The 22,890-nt window shown below is 40.9% G+C and overlaps 1 protein-coding gene, 1 long non-coding RNA gene, 1 other non-coding gene and 2 pseudogenes across 10 annotated transcripts in view; 3 read left to right on the top strand and 2 right to left on the bottom strand.

Annotated features, from left to right (window-relative positions):
- The window catches only part of HERC3 (HECT and RLD domain containing E3 ubiquitin protein ligase 3), a 117,675-nt gene that overhangs the window by 20,950 nt on the left and 73,835 nt on the right, over positions 1–22,890 (top strand). Inside the window, exon 1 of one of the 8 annotated variants that reach the window (XM_036262447.1) lies at positions 13,361–13,384. The exons of 6 other annotated variants lie outside the window; for them this stretch is intronic. Coding sequence is in view for 1 of the 2 variants with exons in the window: in XM_036262433.1 (XP_036118326.1) it covers positions 22,426–22,498 (73 nt within the window). In the remaining variant the exon portion in view is untranslated. Of the gene's footprint in view, positions 1–13,360; positions 13,385–22,176; positions 22,499–22,890 lie in introns of those variants that run through there. One more of the 8 variants, XM_036262433.1, reaches the window with a different exon arrangement.
- LOC118630631 overlaps positions 1–22,890 on the bottom strand; it is a 33,654-nt gene that overhangs the window by 10,570 nt on the left and 194 nt on the right. The window contains exon 2 of the long non-coding RNA XR_004959666.1: positions 13,523–13,687. This is a non-coding gene — a long non-coding RNA (uncharacterized LOC118630631). The remainder of the gene's footprint in view (positions 1–13,522; positions 13,688–22,890) is intronic.
- Positions 6,100–7,013, top strand: LOC118630617 (annotated as a pseudogene).
- On the bottom strand, positions 14,290–14,435 carry LOC118622635. Its single transcript, XR_004958100.1, has one exon. It is a non-coding gene; the product is annotated as a small nucleolar RNA SNORA79 (small nucleolar RNA).
- Positions 20,216–22,188, top strand: LOC118630628 (annotated as a pseudogene).

Raw genomic sequence — 22,890 nt, forward strand, 5'->3', positions numbered from 1 at the left:
TTTGGGCTTGTCCCCTCACGGACATAAGGTAACTATCACAGCTTCAGTCATCGCATCCTCATACAACTGTATTCAAAGGCTGTCAGGAAGGGGAGTTTATTCTCATGTCACCTTTCAAAATTGGGAGAATATTTCCCAGCAACCTCCAGCATACATTCTCCTTTGTCTCATTGGCTAGGTCTGGGTTACAGGTCAATTTACAGAAGTCACTGGTATGCCTAAGTGAAATAAGAATCATCTGATTGGCACAGTCAAGGCTCATTTCCTAGGCGTGGGGAGGGGCCCAGTATCCCTGAGGCTTCTGGTACAAGGAAGAAGTGGACAATAGCTGATGGGTAAGCAACACATAGTGTCTTCCACCAAGACGGATTTCATATTGTGCACAAATTTGCGTCTTTTGACACCTTAAAGTGGAATCATGGAGTCTTATTTTTGTTCCATATTATGACCTATAGTTTCTTTTATGAATTCAGCACCTTCACATCTGCCGATGGCTGTTACCATGATGCAGTGACTTTCTCTAGTGTTTATTATGATATATGATGTGAAATTGTGTGTTTATTAAGAGTTAGTATCTTATTCATCTTTGTATATTAGTGTTAAGCATGATGTGGTAGGCACATAGTGTAGAAATGTATTAAATAAATAAAATGTCTCATAGGTTTTATTATTTTGTTACTTTGCCATGCTCTGTATGAGCTTGGGAGGTGGCTTGGGTTGGGTAAATAAAGATCAGAGTGATCCACCTTTATTTTATTTTTTAAATTCTCACCTGAGGATATTTTTCCATTTATTTTCAGACAGAGTGGGGGGAGGGGGAGGCGGAGGAGTGAGAAACATTCACGTGAGAGAGACACATCGATTGGTTGCCTCCTATAACCAGAATCAAACCTGCAACTCTCTTTGGTTCGTGGGCCCATGCTGTAACCGCTGAGCCAAACTGGCCAGAGCACGGTGATCCTCTTTTTTAAAAAAATTGCCGAATTTTAGGGTTAGAGAATAAAATAATGACTTGAATGGTAAAAATGTTTACGTATCAGGCTTCACAGAACTAAGAGTGGATTTGGTGTCATGCAGCAGATCTTCTCCAAAGGGAGTTGTAGTAGACTCAGCAACTTTAGTTCAGTAAACTGTATCATTAGTTTTATCCATTTATAGGATGACGGCAAAAATCATGAGAGTTGCCTGAGAACATTGTCTTTAACAAGTGGTATCACCAGGTCCATGAGTCAGTCATTCATTATTAGTGTTCCTTCCTTTCCCCCCTCCACCATTTAACTCTCCCACTTAATTAAAATGTAAAGCAGATTCTAAAGTGCACCCTTTACGATACCGCTCATCCTTTACTACCACACTTTCCCCCAGCAATAAAGTACATTTCCAGGTGAGTGTGAATATCCATTTGTTAATATAATGGGTACAAATACCTTCCAGTGATTGGAGACTTTTAATTTTTTTTTGCGGAACGCATGGGTTTGAGTTATGTATAAGGCAGTGATAGATGGATAGGAGTGGAATTTTGTAGTGATGTGGAGTTTTATTCTTCTTGCCAATTCTCTAGCTCACTGATATAGTTGTAAGATTTTTCTGGGTCCCATTTAAAGCTTGTTTATATTCCCCAAGTGATTTACCAGCTAGGTAAAGCCACTATGCTGTTTTTTTTTAGATACCAGAATCGGCTTGCTATATTGGAAGTTTTAGCCCTGGCCAGGTAGCTCAGTTGGTTAGAACATCGTCCTGATATGCCAAGGTTGCAGATCACATATAAGAATCAACCAATGAATACATAAACAAGTGGAACAACAAATTGATGTTCTCTCTCTCTCTCTCAAATCAATCAAGCAATCAGTAAACAATTTAAAAAAGAAGGAAGTTTTATTTTCTCCTTTGTTACTCTGTCAGTTCTTGAAATGGAAACATTTGAAATGGATTCAGAGACTATCAAAAGGAATGTGATTTTCCTCATTAAAATTTGAGTGTGTCTGAGAACTTTCCATGATGTCTAGTTACAATAGCATCTCAGCCTGTTAACTTTTGGGGAGAGTTAGTTGTTTATACTGTTAGGAAGAGAGTTGTAAGGCTCTTCCCCCCTCTTTTCAAAGTTAAATTAATGAGATCTTGCAGAGTTTTAACAATAAAAAAGCCCGTTTCTCACTTTAGATAGTTTAGTGGTCAGTCTTTGTACTTTATCATGTTAAAGGAATCTTTTTTTTATCCTCACCCGAGAACATTTTTGCATTTTTGTTCAGATAGGGTGGGAGAGAGAGAGTAGGGGAGAGAGAGAGAGAAACAGCAATGTGAGAGAGACACATCAACTGGTTGCCACCCACATGACCCCAACCTGGGGCGGGGACAAACTGCATCCAAGGTACATGTCCTTAGCGGGAACCCAACCTGGGACTCTCTGGTCTGCATGCTGACGCTCTAACCGCTGAGCCAAAGTGGCCAGGGTGTGATAGGAATCTTTCATATATTGATTTGGAATTGGCCTAGTGCTATATGAATGACACTGATCATGGTTAAATAGATTGTGCTGATTGAGATAGCAAGTTCTACCTTCTGTCTATATAGTACTTAGAGACTATGTGGGCACAAAGTCAAAATAGGCTCAGGAAGGTGGGGACCATTATGCCCTTAGGTGGCGAGTCCCCTGGTTTTCTCCAAGGAGGTAGAGTCAACACTAGTCTCCAGGTTCAGCTGGAAGCAGGAATGTTGGGAACTAGGAGAGAAAGGAAAGTGGAGAAATGGAGCTAGCAGTCATGTTGAGCTCACCATGAGACACACATTATATGTTCCTTCTCTTTCCTGTGAAGGAAAGAAGGCTGCAGTAATTATGGAGTGTTTTTATTTATTGTGAAGTAGCATGTGATAAGGGATATGTCAAACTAGCTAGTCATGAATGAGAGAGAGATTGGAAGTTTTCTGTGATGTCTTTATAAGTGTTAGCTCATGCTTTACACCTATCTTTCTGTTCTTCATTCTTCACTGAGAGTAGCTTTTAAATTAGATAAGCTTTGGTGGATGCCTTTAGTATTTGCCATATAGAGACATTAGTGGTGAACAATAAGTATGCTATAGTCATTGTAGTTATTTCATGCTTTCCCATTGGTCACTGAGGGTAAAATTCTAATTTGTCATAAAGCATCTACTACACTCTCATATGGAGAGGGATTCATCTTTAGGTTTTATAAATAGTTGCTTTTTATATTTCTAAACTGACAAAATGTGATTAAGAGTGGGAAGGGGTGGACCAGTGCCTAGAGAGCAATGAGTGATATTTCTCTCTCTCTCTCTCTCCCCTCCTTCCTCTCATTCTTTCTCTTCCCCTGACCTTCTGTCCCCCCTCACCCACCTATGGACATCACCAGATATAAACTAAATTTGGAGAGGGTGCTAGTACATTTCACCCAGGGTTGCGCAGGGCCACTACACCTAACATAAAGAGTCGATTAAGCCCTGGCCGGTTTGGCTCAGCGGTTAGAGCGTTGGCCTGAGGTCCGGAGAGACCTGGGTTCGGTTCCCGCTAAGGGCATGTGCCTCGGTGGCAGTTTGTCCCCGGCCCTGGCTGGGTTGTGCGGGTGGCAGCCACTCGATGTGTCCCTTTCACGTCGATGTTTCTCTCTCTCTCCCTCTCCCTCTCTTTCCCTCCCACTCTATCTGAACAAAAAAATGGAAAAATGTCCTCGGGTGAGGATAAAAAAAAAAAAAAAAAAAAAAAAAAAGAGTCGATTAATACATACTATGTGTATGTATTATATACTGTATTCTTACAATAAAATAATCTAGAGAGAAGAAAATGTTATTAGGAAAATCAAGGGAGAGAATATACATTTACAGTATTTATTTAAAAAAACCTTGTGGGCCTGTGCAATTTGAACCAGTGTTGTTCAAGAGACAACTGTATATATAAATATTGAATCATTTACGTTGTACAGCTGAAACTAATATAATGTTGTATGTCAACTATTCCTCATTAAAAATGTTAATTGTGGCTCCCTGAAAAAAGAAATCAAGCCACAACTTTATTTTAAAAAAATGTTTGAGCCCGGCCAGTGTGGATCAGTGGTTGAATGTCAACCCATACACCAAGAGGTCGCCAGTTCCCGGTCAGGGCACATGCCCAGGTTGTGGGCCCGATCCCCAGTGGGGGGCATGCAAGAGGAGGCCAATTGATGTTCTCTCTCATCGATGATTCTCTCTCTCGCCCTTCCTCTCTCTCTCTAAAAAACCAATTAAAAAAAAAAAAAGCACACTCTTCTTTAAAAAATAAAAGTTTGATTCCCACCCCCTCCTGCCCTCCCTGTGGCTGTGATATGGAATTCATTTCTAGACAGGCTCACACAGCTTCAGCTGTCAGGCGTTTGCCTGGTGGCATGTGATGATCTGCATGTCCATAGGTGTGAAGCAGCTGAGAAAGAAAGGTCACTCCTAGGCCCTGGCTGGGTAGCTCAGTTGGTTAGAGCATCATCCCAATACGCCAAGGTTGTGGGTTTGATCTCCAGTCAGGGCACATACAAGAAGCAACCAATGAATGTATAAAAAGAAGTGGAACAACAAATTGATGTTTCTATCTCCTTCTCTCCCTCCTTTCTTTCTCTCTAGAATCAATTAAAAAATAAAAAAAAGTCACCCCTAGAAATGCTGCCTGAACTCCTGCAGCAGATTTGTCTGATTTACGTTTGGAGAACTACTTAAGAAATCAGTTGGAAACATACTGTTGGCACTAGGGACCCAAAAATATTAAGGATTGACATCCTACATTGGATGCACCTTCTACAGTGACATACCCTTACTGAAATATGTATGGAGTTTCATTTGTAATCCTAACGCTCTAAGTATTCCAGAACGAGAAGCCATGTGATTACACTGGTGGTAGATAACCGCACTTGTATTGCCAGGACAGCCTGCTGACTCAAGTTTGTACCCATCTTCCACCTGAGATATCTTTGTTGTTTAATAATAGCTTCATTGAGATATCATTTATATACCACACACTCTACCTACTTAAGGTGTACAATTCAAGGTTTTTAGTATATTCACAGTTATGCAATCATCACGTGACATAATTTTAGTACATTTTCATCACCCCCCCCCCCCAAAAAAAAAACCTCCATAACCATTAGCAGTCACTCAACTCTTCCCTCATCCTCTAATTTCTATTCCTAGGTAACAACTAATCTGTAGATTTACCAACTCTGGACAATTCCTGTAAATGGAATCACACAATGTGAGGTCTTTTGTGACTGCCTTCTTTTTACTTAGCATAATGTTTTTAAGGTTCATCTACATTGTATCAGTACTTCATTGGAAGAAATAACCAGCAGAGTGGAAACTGAGGACCACATCAGTGAATTAGAAGACAGGGTAGAAAAAACCAGCCAATCAAAAAACCAAAAATAAATAAATAAATAAAAAAACAGGAAGACAGCTTAAGAGAACTGTGGGACAATTGGAAATGCAATAACATTCCCATCATAGGAGTCCCTGAAGAAGAAGAAAATGAGCAAGGCTTAGAGAATATATTTGAAGAAATAGTGACAGAAAACTTCCCCAACTTGGTGAAGGAAGAAGGCATTCAAGTTCAAGAAGCACAGAGAGCCCCAAGCAAGAAAAACACAAAGAGGCCCACACCAAGACACGTAGTAGTTAAAATGCCCAAAATTAAAGACAATGAGAGACTCCTAAAGGCAACAAGAGATAAGCAACAGGTTACCTACAAAGGAACCCCCATAAGGCTCTCAGTTGACATCTCAACAGAAACACTACAGACCAGAAAGGAATGGCATGAAGTAATCAAGGTCATGAAAAACACGGATCTGAATCCAAGACTACTTTACCCAACAAGGCTATCATTCAAAATAGAAGGTGAAATAAAGAGCTTCCCAGATAAAGAGGGGAAAAAAAAGGCTAAGGGAATATATTAGCACCAAACGAGCACTGCAAGAAATGTTAAAAGGACTGCTGTAATAAGCAGAAGAAATAGGAAGAAAAACATAACCACAACAAATAAAAATGGCAATAAATAAGTACATATCAATAATAACCTTAAACGTAAATGGGTTAAACGCTCCAATCAAAAGGCACAAAGTAGCTGATTGATAAGAAAGCAGGACTCATGTATCTTGCTTACAAGAGACCCCCTTCACAACAAAAGACTCACATAGGTTGAAAGTGAAGGGATGGAGGGGCCTGATGTAGACATGGGAGGGGTGCGGATGCGCACTCCTGTCCGCCTCGAAAATGGCTGGTCGCTATACATTAAAGAAATTGATGATGTCTATGAAAAATGTAAGAAAGAAGATGATTCAAACCAGTAAAAAAACGCTTTCAGCAGCATCTTCAGAAAGCATTAATCAATAGTGAAGAATTGGGAGATGAGAAAATTCAGTTGTCACACAAATGCTGAAATTGGTAGAAAAATCAGGCAAGGCAAATGGAGCTACATTCACAGTGTTTTCAAGATCCTGCTGAAAGTGAACGAGCCTCAGATAAAGCAAAAATGGATTCTAGCCAACTGGAAAGATCTTCAAGGAGACCACGAAGACAGCAAACCAGTGAAAGCTGTGATCTGAGTCACATGACTAATGGAATTGAAGACTGTGATGATCAGCCACCTAAAGAAAAGAAATGCAAGTCAGCCAAGAAAAAGAAATGCTCCAAGGCCAAGCAGGAAAGGGAAGCTTCACCTGTTGAGTTTGCAATAGATCCCAGTGAACCTACATACTGTTTATGTAACCAAGTGTCTTATGGGGAGATGATCGGATGTGATAATGAACAGCGTCCAACTGAGTGGTTTCACTTTTCGTGTGTTTCATTCACTTACCTATAAACCAAAGGGGAAATGGTACTGCCCAAAGTGCAGGGCAGATAATGAGAAAACAATGGACAAAAGTACTGAAAAGACAAAAAAGGATAGAAGATCGAGGTAGTAAAGGCCATTCATATTTTAAAGGGCTATTTGTCTTTTATATAATTCTTTCAGAATTTACTTTCAGAAAATGTTTTAGGGTAAATGCATACGACTGTGCAATAATTTTTAATCATTAGTATTAATGGTATATTAAAAATTGTTGTACTTTGTGACCTTAATTTTCTGCACCGAATTACCAAATATTTTAAACCAGGTAGTCTGTAGATTACCTGATGAAAAGAGCAGGGAATAGGGAGAGGGTGGTGTGAACATTATAAAAACTTCACAAGCCATGCCTATTTCATTTTCAATAAAACACGATTAACAACAAAGTCTTGCTGGCTTTTTAGTGATATATGCTTCAAAAATTTAGATAATAGTTGGAGATCTGCAAGCATTAAAATTATCATGGGTAATTGAAAATATGAACACTATATGCCATTTAAAGCTTCTTTCTCCTTGGCCCCATTTATACATACACTTGTTCATCTCTAGTCTTCCCAGAATTTAAGGAACTAGAGATAGTAACTTGGGATTTCATGTGGAATAATGTGCTCTTATTAGAGTATTTGCTGCTGTCTTTTCATTAGTAGCATTTTGATACCCTGTTAGTAGCCCATTTGTAAATGCCTTGCTGCTACCTCAAAGACACATCTAATCTAATGCTTAATAAGGGAGTTGTGTTTTGTTTTAATTGGGACAGGTAAGAGTAGTTAGAATACTAAAAATGCTGCCATTGGCTTATATTGGCAAAATTTGGGTTCAAGGTTGAGCAATGAAAAAAAAATCCATGCTATTTAATAATATTTTCAATGTTAACCCACTGCTGGTATGCCTGGACACAGGGCTGTCACGGGGAAAAGGGCATATATACTGGTCTGGAAATATCGCTTTTATGTCAAACAGTAGCTTAAATAATTTTGCTAATGGATATAGTTCATTTCTGTCCCAATCAGTGATTATATATTATTTTAAGTAACAGTGTATTTACTTTCTTAACTTTCTAGTATTGGTGCTGTTTGATGTCTTCACGTTTAATGAACTAATTTCATTATAACAATGCAATTAACAATGTATTTGTGAACTAAATTTTCCAAAATCCTAATCTTTTAAGGGTAAGCATCTTGATGGATGTGTGTCCATATATTCAGAGAATTTTTTGGGTTGGGGGTGCAGCAGATTGGCTAGTCCTTTAAATCTATGTGTAAAATACTTTTTATTCCTTATTTCTTTCTAATCTGATTATCTTTATTTGATTCGTTTTTATTAACATGTGAAAAATTCTGTCTGCTTGTTCGGGGGAAAAAATTGTTTTTTTTCTCTTAGGAAAAAAAGTGAAGGGATGGAAAAAAAATTTCCAAGCAAATGGAAAGGGAAAAAAAGCTGGGGTAGCAATACTCATATCTGACAAAACAGACTTCAAAATAAAGGCCATATCTAGAGACAAAGATAATATTGAAAGGATCTATCCAACAGGAGGATGTAACCTTGGTAAACGTATATGCGCCCTTATTTGCATACCCACAATGCATTGCACCAAATCCAACTTTAAAAACAAAAAGTTAAATTTCTTCCCCTTATATAGTCTGAAAATTAGATTTGTACTTTAAAAATAACTTGTAAATTTTTATTTAGGCACTAAATTTTGTAATGAAGTAGCCACCATCAGTGTAATAGAAGTTGCTTTTACCCGAGGTGTGACTGACAGCGGTGCTCAGTATGTTCTCTCTCTCTCCCATTTTTTTCGTGTGGGAGGCAACCCAATTTTTGGTGGCCTTGCTTCGGCGAGGCATATTAAGTAAAAAAGGAAAGATGAGTGGGGTGTGAGTGGTGGGGTTTGATTCCGAGAGTGCTTTTTTTTATTTACCAAATGTTTAGGAAAGCTCTTGGTTTTACTTTCACTATTTACTCTGAGTTGCTGAAGAAAGTGTGCTGTTCCGTTTTCACCGCTGGGGGTCAGCGGTTGGGCCGTAGGTTTATAGCTTAGAAAAACCTTGTTTTAAGTGCTAATGTGCTTTCTTTCATGTTAGTATTTCTTTTTTTCTTCCATGGGAAAGTGTCCACTGGCGAGAATAAAAAAGAAAAAAAAACAAAACGATGGTGTACTATTGACTTTTTTTCTTCCTATTTCTATTATGAACATCAGTACTGTATTTCTACTTGCTTTGTGTTTCTTTTATTTTCTAGTTGTGTAAGTTGTATGGTTAGATGGTATATTAGAAGTTTTTCTTTTTTCTTAAAGTGCATCTGTGGTGTTGTGTACTTCCTTCTCAGAACTGCTTTTGCTGTGTCCCATGGAGTTTGTGTTGTGTGTTCATTTTCTTTTTTTTAATCTTTATTGTTGAATGTAGAATGTATTACAGATGTTCCACATTTTTCCCCCATTGACCCCCTCCTCCCCACGCCCGCCTTTCCCCACACTATTGTCTGAGTCCATTGGTTATGCATATAAGTTCTTTGGTTTATTTCTTCCCACGCCCCCTCCCCCCAACCCCTTTCCCTTTGAGGTTTGTCAGTCTAGCAATGAATTTGTACTTCTTAATCTCTTCACCTTTTTCACCCATTCCCCCAACCCCTTCCCATCTGGCAACCAACCAAATGTTCTCTGTATCTATGAGAATGTTTCTGTTCTACCTGTTCATTTTGTTTGTAGATTCCATTGTTCATAGATATGTATTCATTGCCACTTTGTTTGTTCATATATTTTATCTTTTTTCTTCAAAAAGGCCCTTCATCATTTCATATAATAATGGTTTGGTGGTGATGAACTCCTTTAACTTTTTCTTGTCTGGGAAAGTCTTTATATGGCCATGGATTCTAAATGACAGCTTTGCAGGATAGAGTAATCTTGGTTGTAGGTTCTTGCTTTTCATCACTCTGAATATTTCTTGCCACTCCCTTTTGGCACCCCAAGATGCGAATGTTGGCACGCTTGAAGTTGTCCCAGAGGCTCCTTACACTATCCTCATTTTTTTGGATTCTTTTTTCTTTTTGCTCTTCTGATTGGGCGTTTTTTGCTTCCTTATATTCCAAATCGATGGTTTGCTTCTTGGATTTACGTACTCTACTATTGAAGCTGTATAAATTATTCTTTATTTCAGTTAATGCCTCCTTCAATTCTGACTGTGCATCCATAATTTCTGACTGGTCTTTTTTTATGCTCTTGAGGCCCTCACTGAGTTCATTGAGCATCCTTATAAGCAGTATTTTGAACTCAGCATCTGTTAGGTTGCTTATCTCCATTTCGCTTAGTTCTTTTCCTGGGGTTTTGTTCTGTTCTTTCATTTGGGACCTGTTTCTTTGTCTCCTCATTTTCGCTGCCTCCCTGTGTTTGTTTCAGTGTATTACTTAACGAGAGGTATGGGGCTAGCTGAGACCAGATGCTGCTCGTTTGAAAGAATTTAGGAAAAACTTGAAGCAGGATCCAAGACAGGCCAATCCTATGGTTAAGCAAGTGGCAACAGCTTGGGTGGGCCTGAAAGTTGTGTGGCGTGGGGTGTGGCTTCAGGGAGTCATCAGGGCGGGGCTACCAGTGTGAGCCAGGTTGCTGGAGTCCCAGATATGGCTTCTGTCTGCCGCCCCCGAGAAGGGCTCACCAAAGGAACAAAGGCCTCTGACAGCACGTTTGTCCCGGAGAAAGTGCCCTCTCCAGCCCTCGCTCCAGTGCCAAACAGCTCAGTTCTTCCCTGTATGTCTCTGGTGCCCCTCGAGCTGCCTCCGCTCCAGGCTTAGAGGGAGAGAGTCCGATAAGTTTGCGCGGGCCCTTTAAGGAGCTGCCTGGGGCTCCAGCCGCTTCAGCTTCCCTGAGCCTCAGTTCCTGCTGTTTTTTCCAGCCAGAAGTTATGGGGATTCTCTTTCTGGCACTGGAACCCTGAGCGGGGCACCTAGTGTGGGACAGGGACCTCTCAGTCCTCAGGGAGGACCTTCCCAGCTGAGGTGTCCTCCTGATTTTTATCTGCCACACGTGGGTGTGGGACCAGCCCGTCTGCCTCCACCCCTCCTACCAGTCTGGATGTGGCTGCTGCTTTAATTCCATAGTTGTAGGACTTCCATTCAGGATGATTTCAGGCAGTTTTGAATGATGGTTGTTCTGTAGTTTAGTTGTAACTTTGATGTGGTTGTGGGAGGACGATACCGCGTTTACCTACGCTGCCATCTTCACCGGAAGTCTGTGTGTTCATTTTCATTGGTTCTAGGAAGTTTTTAATTTTTTCCTTGATTTCCTTGGTAACCCATTCATTGTTTAATAACATGCTATTTAGCCTCCATGTGGTCAAATGTTTTTGCATGTTCTTGTAATTGATTTCTAGTTTCATGTCATTGTGATCTGAGAAGATGCTTGATATTTCAATCTTCTTGAATTTGTAGAGACTTAATTTATGTCCTAACATGTGGTTTGTCTTTGAGAATGTCCCATGTGCACTTGAGAAGAATGTGAATTCTTCAGTTTTGGGATGTAACTCTCTGTAGATATCTATAAAATCCATTTGATCTAGTGCATCATTTAGAGTCTTTGTTTCCTTGTTACTTTTTATTTATTTTTTGGTCTAGAGGATCTATCCAGTGGTGTCAGTGGGGTATTGAAGTCCCCTGTTATTATTGTATTGTTGTGGATTTCTCCTTGGAAGTCCTCCAGAAGATATTTAGTATATTTTGGTGCTCCTATATTGGGTACATATATGTTTATCAAGGTTATATCTTCCTGTTGGATAGATCCTTTCAATATTATGTAGTTGCCTTCTTTGTATCTAGTTATGTCCTTCATTTTGAAATCTATTTTATCAGATATGAGTATTGCTACCCCAGCTTTTTTTTCCCTTTCCGTTTGTTTGGACGATTTTTTTTTTCATCCCTTTGCTTTCACCTATGTGAGTCTTTTGTTGTGAGATGGGTCTTTTACAAACAACATATATGTGAGTCATGCTTTCTTATCCAATCAGCTACTCTGTGTCTTTTGATTGGGGCGTTCAGTCCATTTACATTTAAGGCTGTTATTGATGTATACTTATTTGTAGCCATTTTAGTTTATTGTGGTTATATTTTTCTTCTTATTTCTACTAATTACAGCAGTCCTTTTAACATTTCTTGCAGTGCTCGTTTGGTGCTAATATATTCCCTTAGCCTTTTTTTTTTCTTTTGTGTCTGGGAAACTTTTTATTTCACCTTCTATTTTGAATGATATCCTTGCTGGATAGAGTAGTCTTGGATTCAGATTCGTGTTCTTCATGACCTTGATTATTTCATGCCACTCCCTTCTGGCCTGTAGTATTTCTTGTGAGAAGTCAGCTTAGAGCCTTATGGGGTTTCCTTTGTAGATAACCTGTTGCTTATCTCTTGCTGCCTTTAGGATTCTCTCATTGTCTTTAATTTTTGGCCTTTTAATTACTATGTGTCTTGGTGTGGGCCTCTTTGTGTTTTTCTTGCTTGGGGCTCTCTGTGCTTCTTGAACTTGAATGCCTTCTTCCTTCACCAAGTTGGGGAAATTTTCTGTCACTATTTCTTCAAATATATTCTCTAACCCTTGCTCATTTCTTCTTCTTCAGGGACTCCTATGATGGGAATGTTACTGCGTTTCCAGTTGTCCCACAGTTCTCTTAAGTTATCTTCCTGTTTTGAAATTGTTTTTTTCTTTTGGTTTTTTAATTGGTTGATTTTTTTTTTACCCTGTCTTCTAATTCACTGATCCGATCCTCAGCTTCCTCTACTCTGCTGGTTATTTCTTCCAATGTGTTCTTTATTTCTGTTATGTCATTCTTCATTTCTACTTGGTTGGTTTTCAGTGTTTCTTTGTCTTTAGTCATGGTGTTGATGTCCTTACTCGTGCGGTTGAGCTTCCTCAAGATCATGGCTCTGAACCCTACCTCTAATAACTTGCTTAACTGCATTTCATTTATCTCATCTTCAGTAGAATTCTCTTGTTCTTTTATTTGGGATTTGTTTCTTTGTTTCACCATTTTTGCTATCTCAGTGGGTTTTGGAGCCTGCCAAATTTTCCCTGTGGGTGTTGGTGTTCTGCTGTTTGTGGCTCCTTCTACTGGGTTTGGATGAGTGTGTGATGACCCACGTTCAACACCACTGTCAAGTCTTACTTTCCTGGGTAGATTTGCAAGTCCAGGAAAGGTTCAGTTATCCTCTAGCTTTTTGCCTGGAGGCTATTAGTCTCAGTTACTTGATGAGCCTTGGGTTGTAGCCCTCAGCTGAATGAAAAACTTCCTCAGGTGTTCAGTACAGGAGGATTTTCCAAGGGTAGGGTAGATGCTGGTTGTTAATGAACCTCATTTTGTATTTCTCTGGCCCAGCTGAGTGGGGTTAAATCTCCAAGGGACTGCTGCTTCTCCCCACAGCTCTGGGAAGGAGCAAGATGGCCACTGTCCTGTGTGGCCGTGACTCAGCAAAAACTCTGAGTGCCCTCCATATCCCGAGTGTCCCCACAGAGTTCCAGTCCAGTCTGCCCTACCTCTGCCAGAGCCCAAGGTGAGTGGTTGTAGCTAATTTAGCGCTCTGTCCCAGCCCTCTGCGCTGTGGATGTTAACCCTGAGGGAGCTGCTCACAGCTAAAACAGCTGTTGTCCGTGGGCTCCCAGCCCACCCTCTCGTGCCTCCACAGACCTACCAGGCTCCGTTCATTGTCCCCTTTTCCTGCCCCTGGTCATATGGTCCTCCCCAGCTGCTGTTCTTGCTTTTGCCCGACGATTTGTCTTTTAGTTGCAATTCCAGTTTTGTCCTGGGAGATGGTCTGTGTAGCTTCCATTCACTCAGCCACCATTTTGGAATCTCTCTAAAAAAGATACAGGATTAGTAAGAATATCTATTTCATCTTAGGTGAGCTTTCATAGCTTGTGTCTTTCATGGACTTTGCTCACTTTACCAAAGTTGTCAAATTTATTGGTGTAAAATTGTTCACATATTTCCTTATTATCTTTTCATGTCTGTAAGATCTGTCTTTCTGATACAATTTGTGTCCTCTATTTGTTTCTTGATTAGACTGGCTAGAGTTTAATCAATTTTATTAATATTTTCAAAGAAAAAGTTTTTTGTTTCAATGATTTTTTTTTTTTTTAAATCCTCACCTGAGGACATTTTTGCATTTATCTTCAGACAGAGTGGGAGGGAGAGAGGGGGGAAAAGAGAGACACATCGATTGGATACCACCCACATGACCCAGCCGGGCACAAACTGCAACCAAGGTATGTGCCCTTAGTAGTAACCGAACCCGGGACTCTCTGGCCCACAGGCCGACACTAACCGCTGAGCCAAACTGGCTAGGGCTCAATGATTTTCCCTTATTCTTTTTTTTTGTTTTCTGTTTCACTGATTTGTGTTCTTATATTTAGTATTTCCTTTTGTCTGTTTATGCTTAATTTACTAAATTTTTTTTGTTATTGTTTGACTGCAAAAATCAGAAGGCTCTGATGGACAGCCAACACATTCCTGTGGTGCTCTGATCGAAGGCAAGACAGCTTAGATATGGGATGAACTACAATCCAACTACCTATGGCTTCAAGCAGTGAGAAGAACAGCCATCAGAATTTTACTAGTTTCTTAGTGTGGAATTTTAAATCACTGATTTGCCACTTTTCTTTTATGCTAATAAGCATTTTATTCTAAAACTTTTTTTAAAGCATCACTTTAGTTGTGTTCCATAAATTTTAATTGGATGTACTTATATTTTTATTCAGTTCATAATACTTCATAATACTGTCTCATGATTTTTTATTTAGAAGTGTGCAGTTAATGCCCTGGCTGATTTGGCTCAGTGGTTGGAGCATCGGCCTGAGGACCAGAGAGTCCCAGGTTCTGTTCCCACTAGGGGCACATACCAAAAAAAAAACATGCAGTTTAATATCCAAATATATGGGGATTTTACTGTTTTTTTTTTTTTTTTTTAGTTAATGATTTTTATTTTAATACCATGTGGCCAGAGTACAAATTTTGTATAATTTCAGACCTCTTAAATTTATTCTGATTTGTTATATGGCCCAGAATATGGTCTGTCTTGGGGAATGCTCTGTCTGCTATTGAAAATAATGTGAATTTTGCTGTTGGTAGGTGGAGTCTTTTATATATGCCATTTAGGTCAGGTTGGTTGATAGTGTTGTTCAGATCTTCAGTATATATCTACCTAACTGATTTTGTGTTTATTTGTTCTGCTAATTACCAAGAGAGTAATTTTACCATCCTAAATAAAAAATGTTATTACCTAGAAATATATCCTTCCAGCATTTTTTAAACATCAGTATAATTTTTAAAGTGAGGTCATATCAAAATATTTCTTTGTAGTATTCATTTCCTCTTAATATTTCTTTCTTTTTTTATGCTCACCCGAGGACATTTTTCCATTTTTTGTTCAGATAGAGCTGGAGGGAGAGAGAGGAAGAGAGAGAGAGAGAAACATCAATGTGAAGGGACACATCGAGTGGCTGCCACCCGCACGATCAACCAGGGCCGGGGACAAACTGCAACCGAGGTACGTGCCCTTAGCGGGAACAGAACCCGGGTCTCTCTGTACCGCAGGCCGACGCTCCAACCGCTGAGCCAGACCGTCCAGGGCTCCTCTTAATAGTTTTCTATGATCATGTTTATACTGATCTATAGTAGCTTTTCTTCTTTTTTATCCTCACCCAAGGGCATTTTTGCACTTATCTTTAGATAGAGCTGGAGGGAGAGAAAGAGGAAGAGAGAAAGAGAGAAACATCAACGTGAGAGAGACACATTGAGTGGTTGCCACCCACACGACCCCAACCAGGGCCGGGGACAAACTGCAACCGAGGTACATGCCCTTAGTGGGAACCCAGCCTGGGCCTCTCTGGTCTCTGGACTGATGCTCTAACCACTGAGCAAAACCGGCCAGGGCTATAGTAGCTTTTTAATAGATTTATAGTATATAATCAATTTATGGTATATAATCCCAATTTATTTCTGATTTTTTTCTGTTAATAACAATGCAATGTACAGTATTTCTTTAGGATATAACTGTTGTATCAAAGACCATGCAAAATTCAAAAGCTATGGAATATTGTCAAAATGTCTGTCTTAAAGTTTGTACTGATGGGTAGTATACTAACATTAGGTGTCTACTATTTACTTTGTTAGGAGGTGTAGATAGGATTTGTATAATAATTTTAATTTTTTGGTCCTTTCTTCATTTTTGCCTAGAAGCTAATAAACTAGTTATTTCTATATGCTTTTATTTAATCAAAGACAATTTTTACATTTAGCACAGTTTAAATGGTTCATCAAAAATAGGGACTTTTGCCCTGGCCAGTTTGGCTCAGCGGTTAGAGCGTCCGCCTGCGGTCCGGAGAGACCCGGGTTCTGTTCCCGCTAAGGGCATGTACCTCGGTTGCAGTTTGTCCCCGGCCCTGGTAGGGCCGTGCGGGTGGCAGCCACTCGATGTGTCCCTTTCACATCGATGTTTCCCTCTCTCTCTCTTCCTCTCTCTCCCTTCCACTCTGTCTGTACAAAAAATGGAAAAATGTCCTCGAATGAGGAAAAAAAAAAAAAAAGGAAAAAAAAAAATAGGGACTTTTTTCACAGCCTCTTTGAAAAGAAGTGGAGTAACACATTTTGTTGTGATTACACAGGTAAAACATGTCACTTTCCAGTGTGTATTTTGTGACTTAGTATAGAGAACTTTTTATTCTGTTTTGGATCAGTCCATGGGTTTTGGCTATCTTTCAAGAAGGCCAAAGTTAAGATATTGGTGCTCTAAGGAGGTAGAATAGTGCTAGTGGTTAAATGTAGTATGTGGTAAAAATTGGGAGGGGTATGTTTTTATTCTGGGTGAGAATAAGTGTTTATGAGATAATAGAAAAAATATATATCTATTGGTCTCTGCTCCTAGATCCTGGCACAGAGCTCCATAAAAATCCTCATAATTTTCTAATTGATAAGATCACTACAAGCATCTCTTGTTCTAATATTTGGTGTTTGACCCCATTCTTGGAACAGAGCTTCTAAAACCCTTATAAATTCCTAAGTGATAAGATCACTAAGCACATCTTTTGTTCTAATCAGGTGACTGGGTGGGCTCCTAGATGGTGGCTGGTCACCAGAAAGACCAAGTAATGATTAGATTAGAATTTTCAGCCCCACCTCCCATTCTCCAGAGACAGGAGAGGGAGTAGAAAGGTAATCATGGAGCATGCATGCCTAAGTGAAGAAGCTTCACGTAGTAAAGGAGACATACGGAAGTAAGGAAACTGGGATTTCTTAACAATGTTTTCTTTATATTAGTGGATCTAACACAGATTAATTTTTCTGAATGGACCTGGCTTGGTTCTGTCCTTCTGATTCATGTACTTTTAGAAAAGGTTGTAGTTTCTCCATTCTACTCTGTTTCCACCATAAAAGACGATGATGCCTTGAAATAATAACTGGTTCATTTTTTCCTCCTTTACTATGAATCATAGCATTTTAATGTCTGTGACTTCTTTGGCAGTCATTTGAAACATTTTAATGCCTGACATTTGTATTTCGATATTAAAGACTTTATATGTTCAACGGGTGTTTTCTAGCATTTCTTTAAAACATTTTTTTTTTTTAATTTATTTAGAGAGAGGGAGAGGGAGACAGAGATAGAAACACCCATGAGAGAGAATACCGATTGGACGCCTCCTGCATGCCCCCCACTGGGGATCGGGCCCACAACCTGGCAGGTCTCCTGTCTGGGAATGGAACCAGTGACCTGTTGGTGCCTGGGTCGACGCTCAGCCACTGAGCCACACTGGCCAGACTTCTAGCATTTCTTTAATGTGAAACAGCCTTCCTGTAGTTTACACTCTAGTTCTTGTAGGTACCCAAACAGGCACTCTGGTGCTGTCATTGCACAGAAAAGGAAAGCTCTGTGAAGGATAAAGTATCTGTGGTAACATGTGAGCTGACCTTTGAGGGACTGCTAGTATTTTGTGCCTGAGGATCATGATTTCAGTCTTCTTAGAGGGGTCTTGAATTATCAACTGGGGGACTCAGCCATTTGATCATACAACATTATATACCATTGTATTCCCACCACAGAGGTCCCTCTGCTTTTAGGATTCCCTCTAAAAGCAGAGCTATGAGGTAGTTTTCTAATTTACAGTCTTTCTCTATTAAAATACTTTTAAGGCATCAGATTATTCCATGGTTGGCAATTCTGAGTTCCTGAAAATAACTGAATCACTGCAGCTGATTTTATTCTGACAACCGACAGCATATACATGGGTCATGTTTTCTTATCCATTCAGCTGCCCTGTGTTTTTTGATTGGAACATTTAAGCCATTTACATTTAAGGCTATTATTGATAGGTACTTATTTGTTGCCATTTTTATTCTTTATGTCTGTGTTCCTCTCTCTCTCTCTCTCACTCTCTCTATTTCTTCTTATAGCAGTCCCTTTAGTATTTCTTGTAGTGCTAGTTTGGTGGTAGTAAACTCCTGTAGCCTTTTTTTTTTGTCTGAAAAGCTCTTTATTTCACCTTCAATTTTTAATGATATCCTTGCTGGATAGAATATTCTTGGATTCAGTCCTTTGCTTTTCATTATTTTGTATATTTCATGCCACTTCCTTCTGGCCTGCAGTCTAATTGGAGCTCCCTTGTGTAGGTGACTTTCTGTGTCTCTCTTGATGTTCTTAAAATTCTTTCTTTGTCTTTAATGTTTGCCATTTTAATTATTATGTGCCTAGGTGTGGGTCTTTTGGGTTCATCTTGATTGGGACTCTGTGTGTTTCCTGAACTTAAGTGACTTTCCTTCACTAGGTTAGGGAAGCTTTCTGCCATTATTTCTTCAAACGGGTTCTCTATTCCTTGTTCTGATTCTTCTCCTTGTGGTACCTTTGTGATGCGGATATTGTTACGATCCATGTTGTCCAAAAGTTCCTTTAAATGATCGTGCTTTTTAATTTTTTTTTTTCTATTTGCGGCTGTGATTGGGTGTTTTTTTTCTACTTTGTCTTCTAATTCGCTGATTTTGTCCTCAGCTGCTTTTTATCTACTGTTGATTCCTTCTAGGATAGTTGTTATTTTAACTATGTCACTCTTCATTTTTCATTTTTTTAAAAAATATGTTTTTATTGATTTTTTTAGGGAGAGAGAGATAGAAACATAGTGTAAGAGAGATACACTGATTGGCTGCTTCCTGCACGCCCCCTGCTGGGGATCGAATCCGCAACCCAGGCATGTGCTCTGACTGGTAATTGAACAGGACCTCTCAGTCCATTGGATAACACTCAGTCCATTGAGCCACATTGACTGGGCTCAAGTGGTTCTTATTTATTGTTTCTGAATCTGTTTTCATGATGATGAAGTTTCTAATAAGTTCATTGTAGTTCTTACTAAGTTGTTTGAGCATCCTTTTATCCATTACTTTGAATTCTATATCTGATCAACTGCTTGCCTCCATTTCATGTAGCTCTTTTTTTGGAGATTCTTCTTGTTCTTTCATTTACGGCCTGTTTCCTTATTTGCCCATTTTTGCTATTTCTTTGTGTGTGTTTTTCTGTGTATCGGATAAGACTGCTATGCCTCCCTGTCTTGGTGAGGTAGCCTTTTTATGGGACCCAGTGGATTCATTTTCTTGATCATCTGAGCTGAGTGCCTAGGAATGACCCTTGTAAGGGTTATGTGGGCTCTTCTGTTGAATTTGAGTGTTGATTGCTTTGTCTGTTTGTGGCTGGGCTCAACCCTCAGGGTTGTTGACAGTGATTCTCAACCCCTACCCCTGCCAACTATTATCTAGGTGTTGACAGAACTAAACAAGACAAAAGTAGACCAAACCAAAAAGCACCTGAAAAACAGCAACAGCAATAATAAAAGTAACAGCTTCAACAAAAAGATAAAAAGGCAAACAAAACACACACACACACACACACACAGAGAGAGAGAGAGAGAGAGAGAGAGAGAGAGAATACTAGAAGGCAGGAGTCGGGAAAAATAAAGAGGAGGGGAAAAATTAGAATATGAAGGCAAAGAAGGCTGAGACCAGAAATAGGCTAAATATATATATAAAAAAGGAAAACAATGAATGAAATAATAATAATTTCAGAAAGTAATAATGCTAAATAAAATAAAACATAGATTAAGAAAGGATAAAATGGGAAAGGAAAACTATTTCAATTAAAAAAATAATAAAAGGTCCCGAGGTATGGCGGGGCTAGGGCCAGGGGCAGCGCCCACAGAACCAGCTAGGGGGTCTCTAACCCTGTCCCCTGGGCCGGGACCGACAGTGGAAAGGATGTGATCACAAAAGCGCTTTAAAAAGATCACTCTGGCTGTGGAATGGATTGGCAGTGGACAGCAGTGGATTTAGGGGGACCAGAGATGTGATAATGGATTATCATGTTTCTACCATCAAACCTCTAAGAATCCAGAGCCAGAATGTCATTCACCACTTGGAATGCTGGGGATTCAAGGCAGGTGCCACTGGCATCAGGTCCCAGTGTCCCACCAGAATGTCTTCCCCAACTTCACAGTTGACAACGTTGAAAAGCCTCCTTGTTTCTTGCATAAATTCTCACCCGAAAGACGATACTTTAATGCTTTTCTCTTCAGACCAGACATCTCTGGGAATCTGAGTACCAGGGCTGCCAAGCAGCCGAGGACCTCCTGCAGGGCTGTGAGGGGTGGTCCTGTCCGATGGCCGTGCCCAGTGGGCAGTCAACCTCCACAGACGGCTCTTTGGATGGTGTTTGTCCTGCTGCAATTACAACATAGCCGCCAGTGGTGAGCGCCGGAACCGGAGTGCAGCCTGTTCACCGACACTGCCAGTGTGCCATCGTGGGCTCAGCTGCCTGCCTCCCTCCCGGATGAGCCTCACGCGCCCTTTTAAGAGGTGTGTCGGAACAGTGAATCTGTGACCCGCAACCCACAGTCCCCTCTGGAGAACTCTTCCCTCCACATCACTGACCTCCACACTGGCCGCGTACGTGATACCCGCACCTTCAAGTGTGCTACAGTGGTCCTGTCACGCTTAACCAAGGGCTGTACTTGTACAGAAACATCCTGGCCATCTTGTCAGTGCAGCAGCAGACCGTCCATGTCTTCCAGGTGCCTCCTGAAGGCACTTCCACCAACGGGAGGACCACTGGCCGCTTCTACTGTGAGGATGACCCGCTCACTGTGTCAGCTGTTTTCCCTGAGGCATGGAGGGACAGTCAGACAGGCGTGGCTGGTCCTTTCAGGGATCCCTTCATCAACTCCCTGAGACACCGGCTGCTCCTATACTTGTGGCGCTGGGCAGAGCAGGATGGGAGCGCAATGGCCAAAAGGCACTTCTTCCAGTATTTTTTTTTTCTTTTAATCCTCACCCGAGGACATTTTTCCATTTTTTTGTTCAGGCAGAATGGGAGGGAGGGAGGGAGGGAGGGAGAGAGGGAGGGGGGTAGAGAGAGAGAGAGAGAGAGACATCAACGTGAAAGGGACACATCAAGTGGTTGCCACCCACACGTGGGGACAAACTGCAACCAAGGTACATGCCCTTAGCGGGAACTGAACCCCGGTCTCTCTGGACCCCAGGCCGACACTCTAACTGCTGAGCCAAACCGGCCAGGGCACTTCTTCCAGTGTTTTGACCAACTGTGGCAGCAGCGCATGTGGAAAATGCAGCTTCTGGATGAAAGCCATCTGTTTATTAAGTACACTGGTGAGGACGTCGTAACCCTGCGGGTCACAGATCCATCACAGGCATCTTTCTTAGTGGTGTACAACATGGTGACAACAGAGGTGATAGCTGTGTTTGAGAATACGTCATACGAGCTTTTGGAGCTCTTTGAGGACTTCTGTGGTCTCTTCCGTAATGCTACCCTGCGCACTGAAGTCCAGTTTCCCTGCTCAGCTTCCAGCAATTTTGCAAGGCAGATTCAACACCAATTTAAAGACACTGTTGTAAACGCCCAGTATGGAGGGCCCACCGAGGCAGTATGCCAGCTGCTGGGTCAGCTCCCCATCAGTGCTCATTCTTACAGTGGTAGTCCCTACCTTGATTTGTCTCTCTTCAGCTATGATGACGAGTGGATGTCAGTCATGGAGCCACCCAAGACTTGTGGAGATCACCCTATTGGATTCTGTGCCCAGGACTCTGGTCTGCTCAAGCTTGAGATCCAGGCAGGCTTATTGGGCCGCCCCATCAACCACACGGTGTGGCGCCTTGTTGCCTTTACCTTTCACCCCTTTGAGCCCTTTGCTATTTCTGTGCAGAGGACTGATGCAGAGTATGTTGTCATCTTCCACATGCGACACTGCTGCACGTAGGTGCCTCGCCAAAGCCAGATTTTCTGGTCTTCCAAGACTGTTCCCCTTCTTGTCTCGTGGACTCTAAAGCAAAAGCTCCTGACCAGCAGCTCCGTGGGTTCGCGATCGGGTGGTGGACCTCAGATGGGGAGAGCTGGAGAGAGGACTGAGCCTGGCTCAGCCCAATGGAATTTTTAATTGTGTACAGACAACTACTGATTGATTTAAAGCCCTCTTGCTTTTTTCCTGTGGGACTGTCCAGCACTAATTAAGTTCATTTACTTTTTGTTTTAGTTTGCATTTTGTTGCTATGAAGATGAGAGCATTATACCCTCACTCCGTTCATATCAGTTCCTTGGCATTATGTGTACATTCTGTAGCAGGTAAATTGTGTTTACTCATGAGAACTGTGTACACCCTTTCTACTTAGTCAACAAGCAGGGCTATCTTTATAAGAAAACAAAATAATGCCTTGGTATTTTCTTACTTAAATACAAATAATAATAATGATAAAAAGTAAAATAACCACAACAAAAATAACCTTGAATTTGCTATTTGTGGAGCTCATTGGATTTTGCTTCGGTGTTGTTGGATCTGGCCTTTTAGAGTATGAGTCTCTGCCTTTTGGGCACAGGCCAATGTGAATTGCTGTCTCTGACTGGCCCTGGGCAACCCAGCTGAAGCCCTGCAGGGCAGGACCCCAAGTCATCGGTGGGTGAGGTGTCCCTGGCCCAGAGACTGGGTCTGCTTCCGCTCGCCCCTTGAATGTACTTGC

This window comes from Molossus molossus, unplaced genomic scaffold, assembly GCF_014108415.1.
Source record: "Molossus molossus isolate mMolMol1 unplaced genomic scaffold, mMolMol1.p scaffold_m16_p_1, whole genome shotgun sequence".
NCBI lineage: Eukaryota > Metazoa > Chordata > Mammalia > Chiroptera > Molossidae > Molossus > Molossus molossus.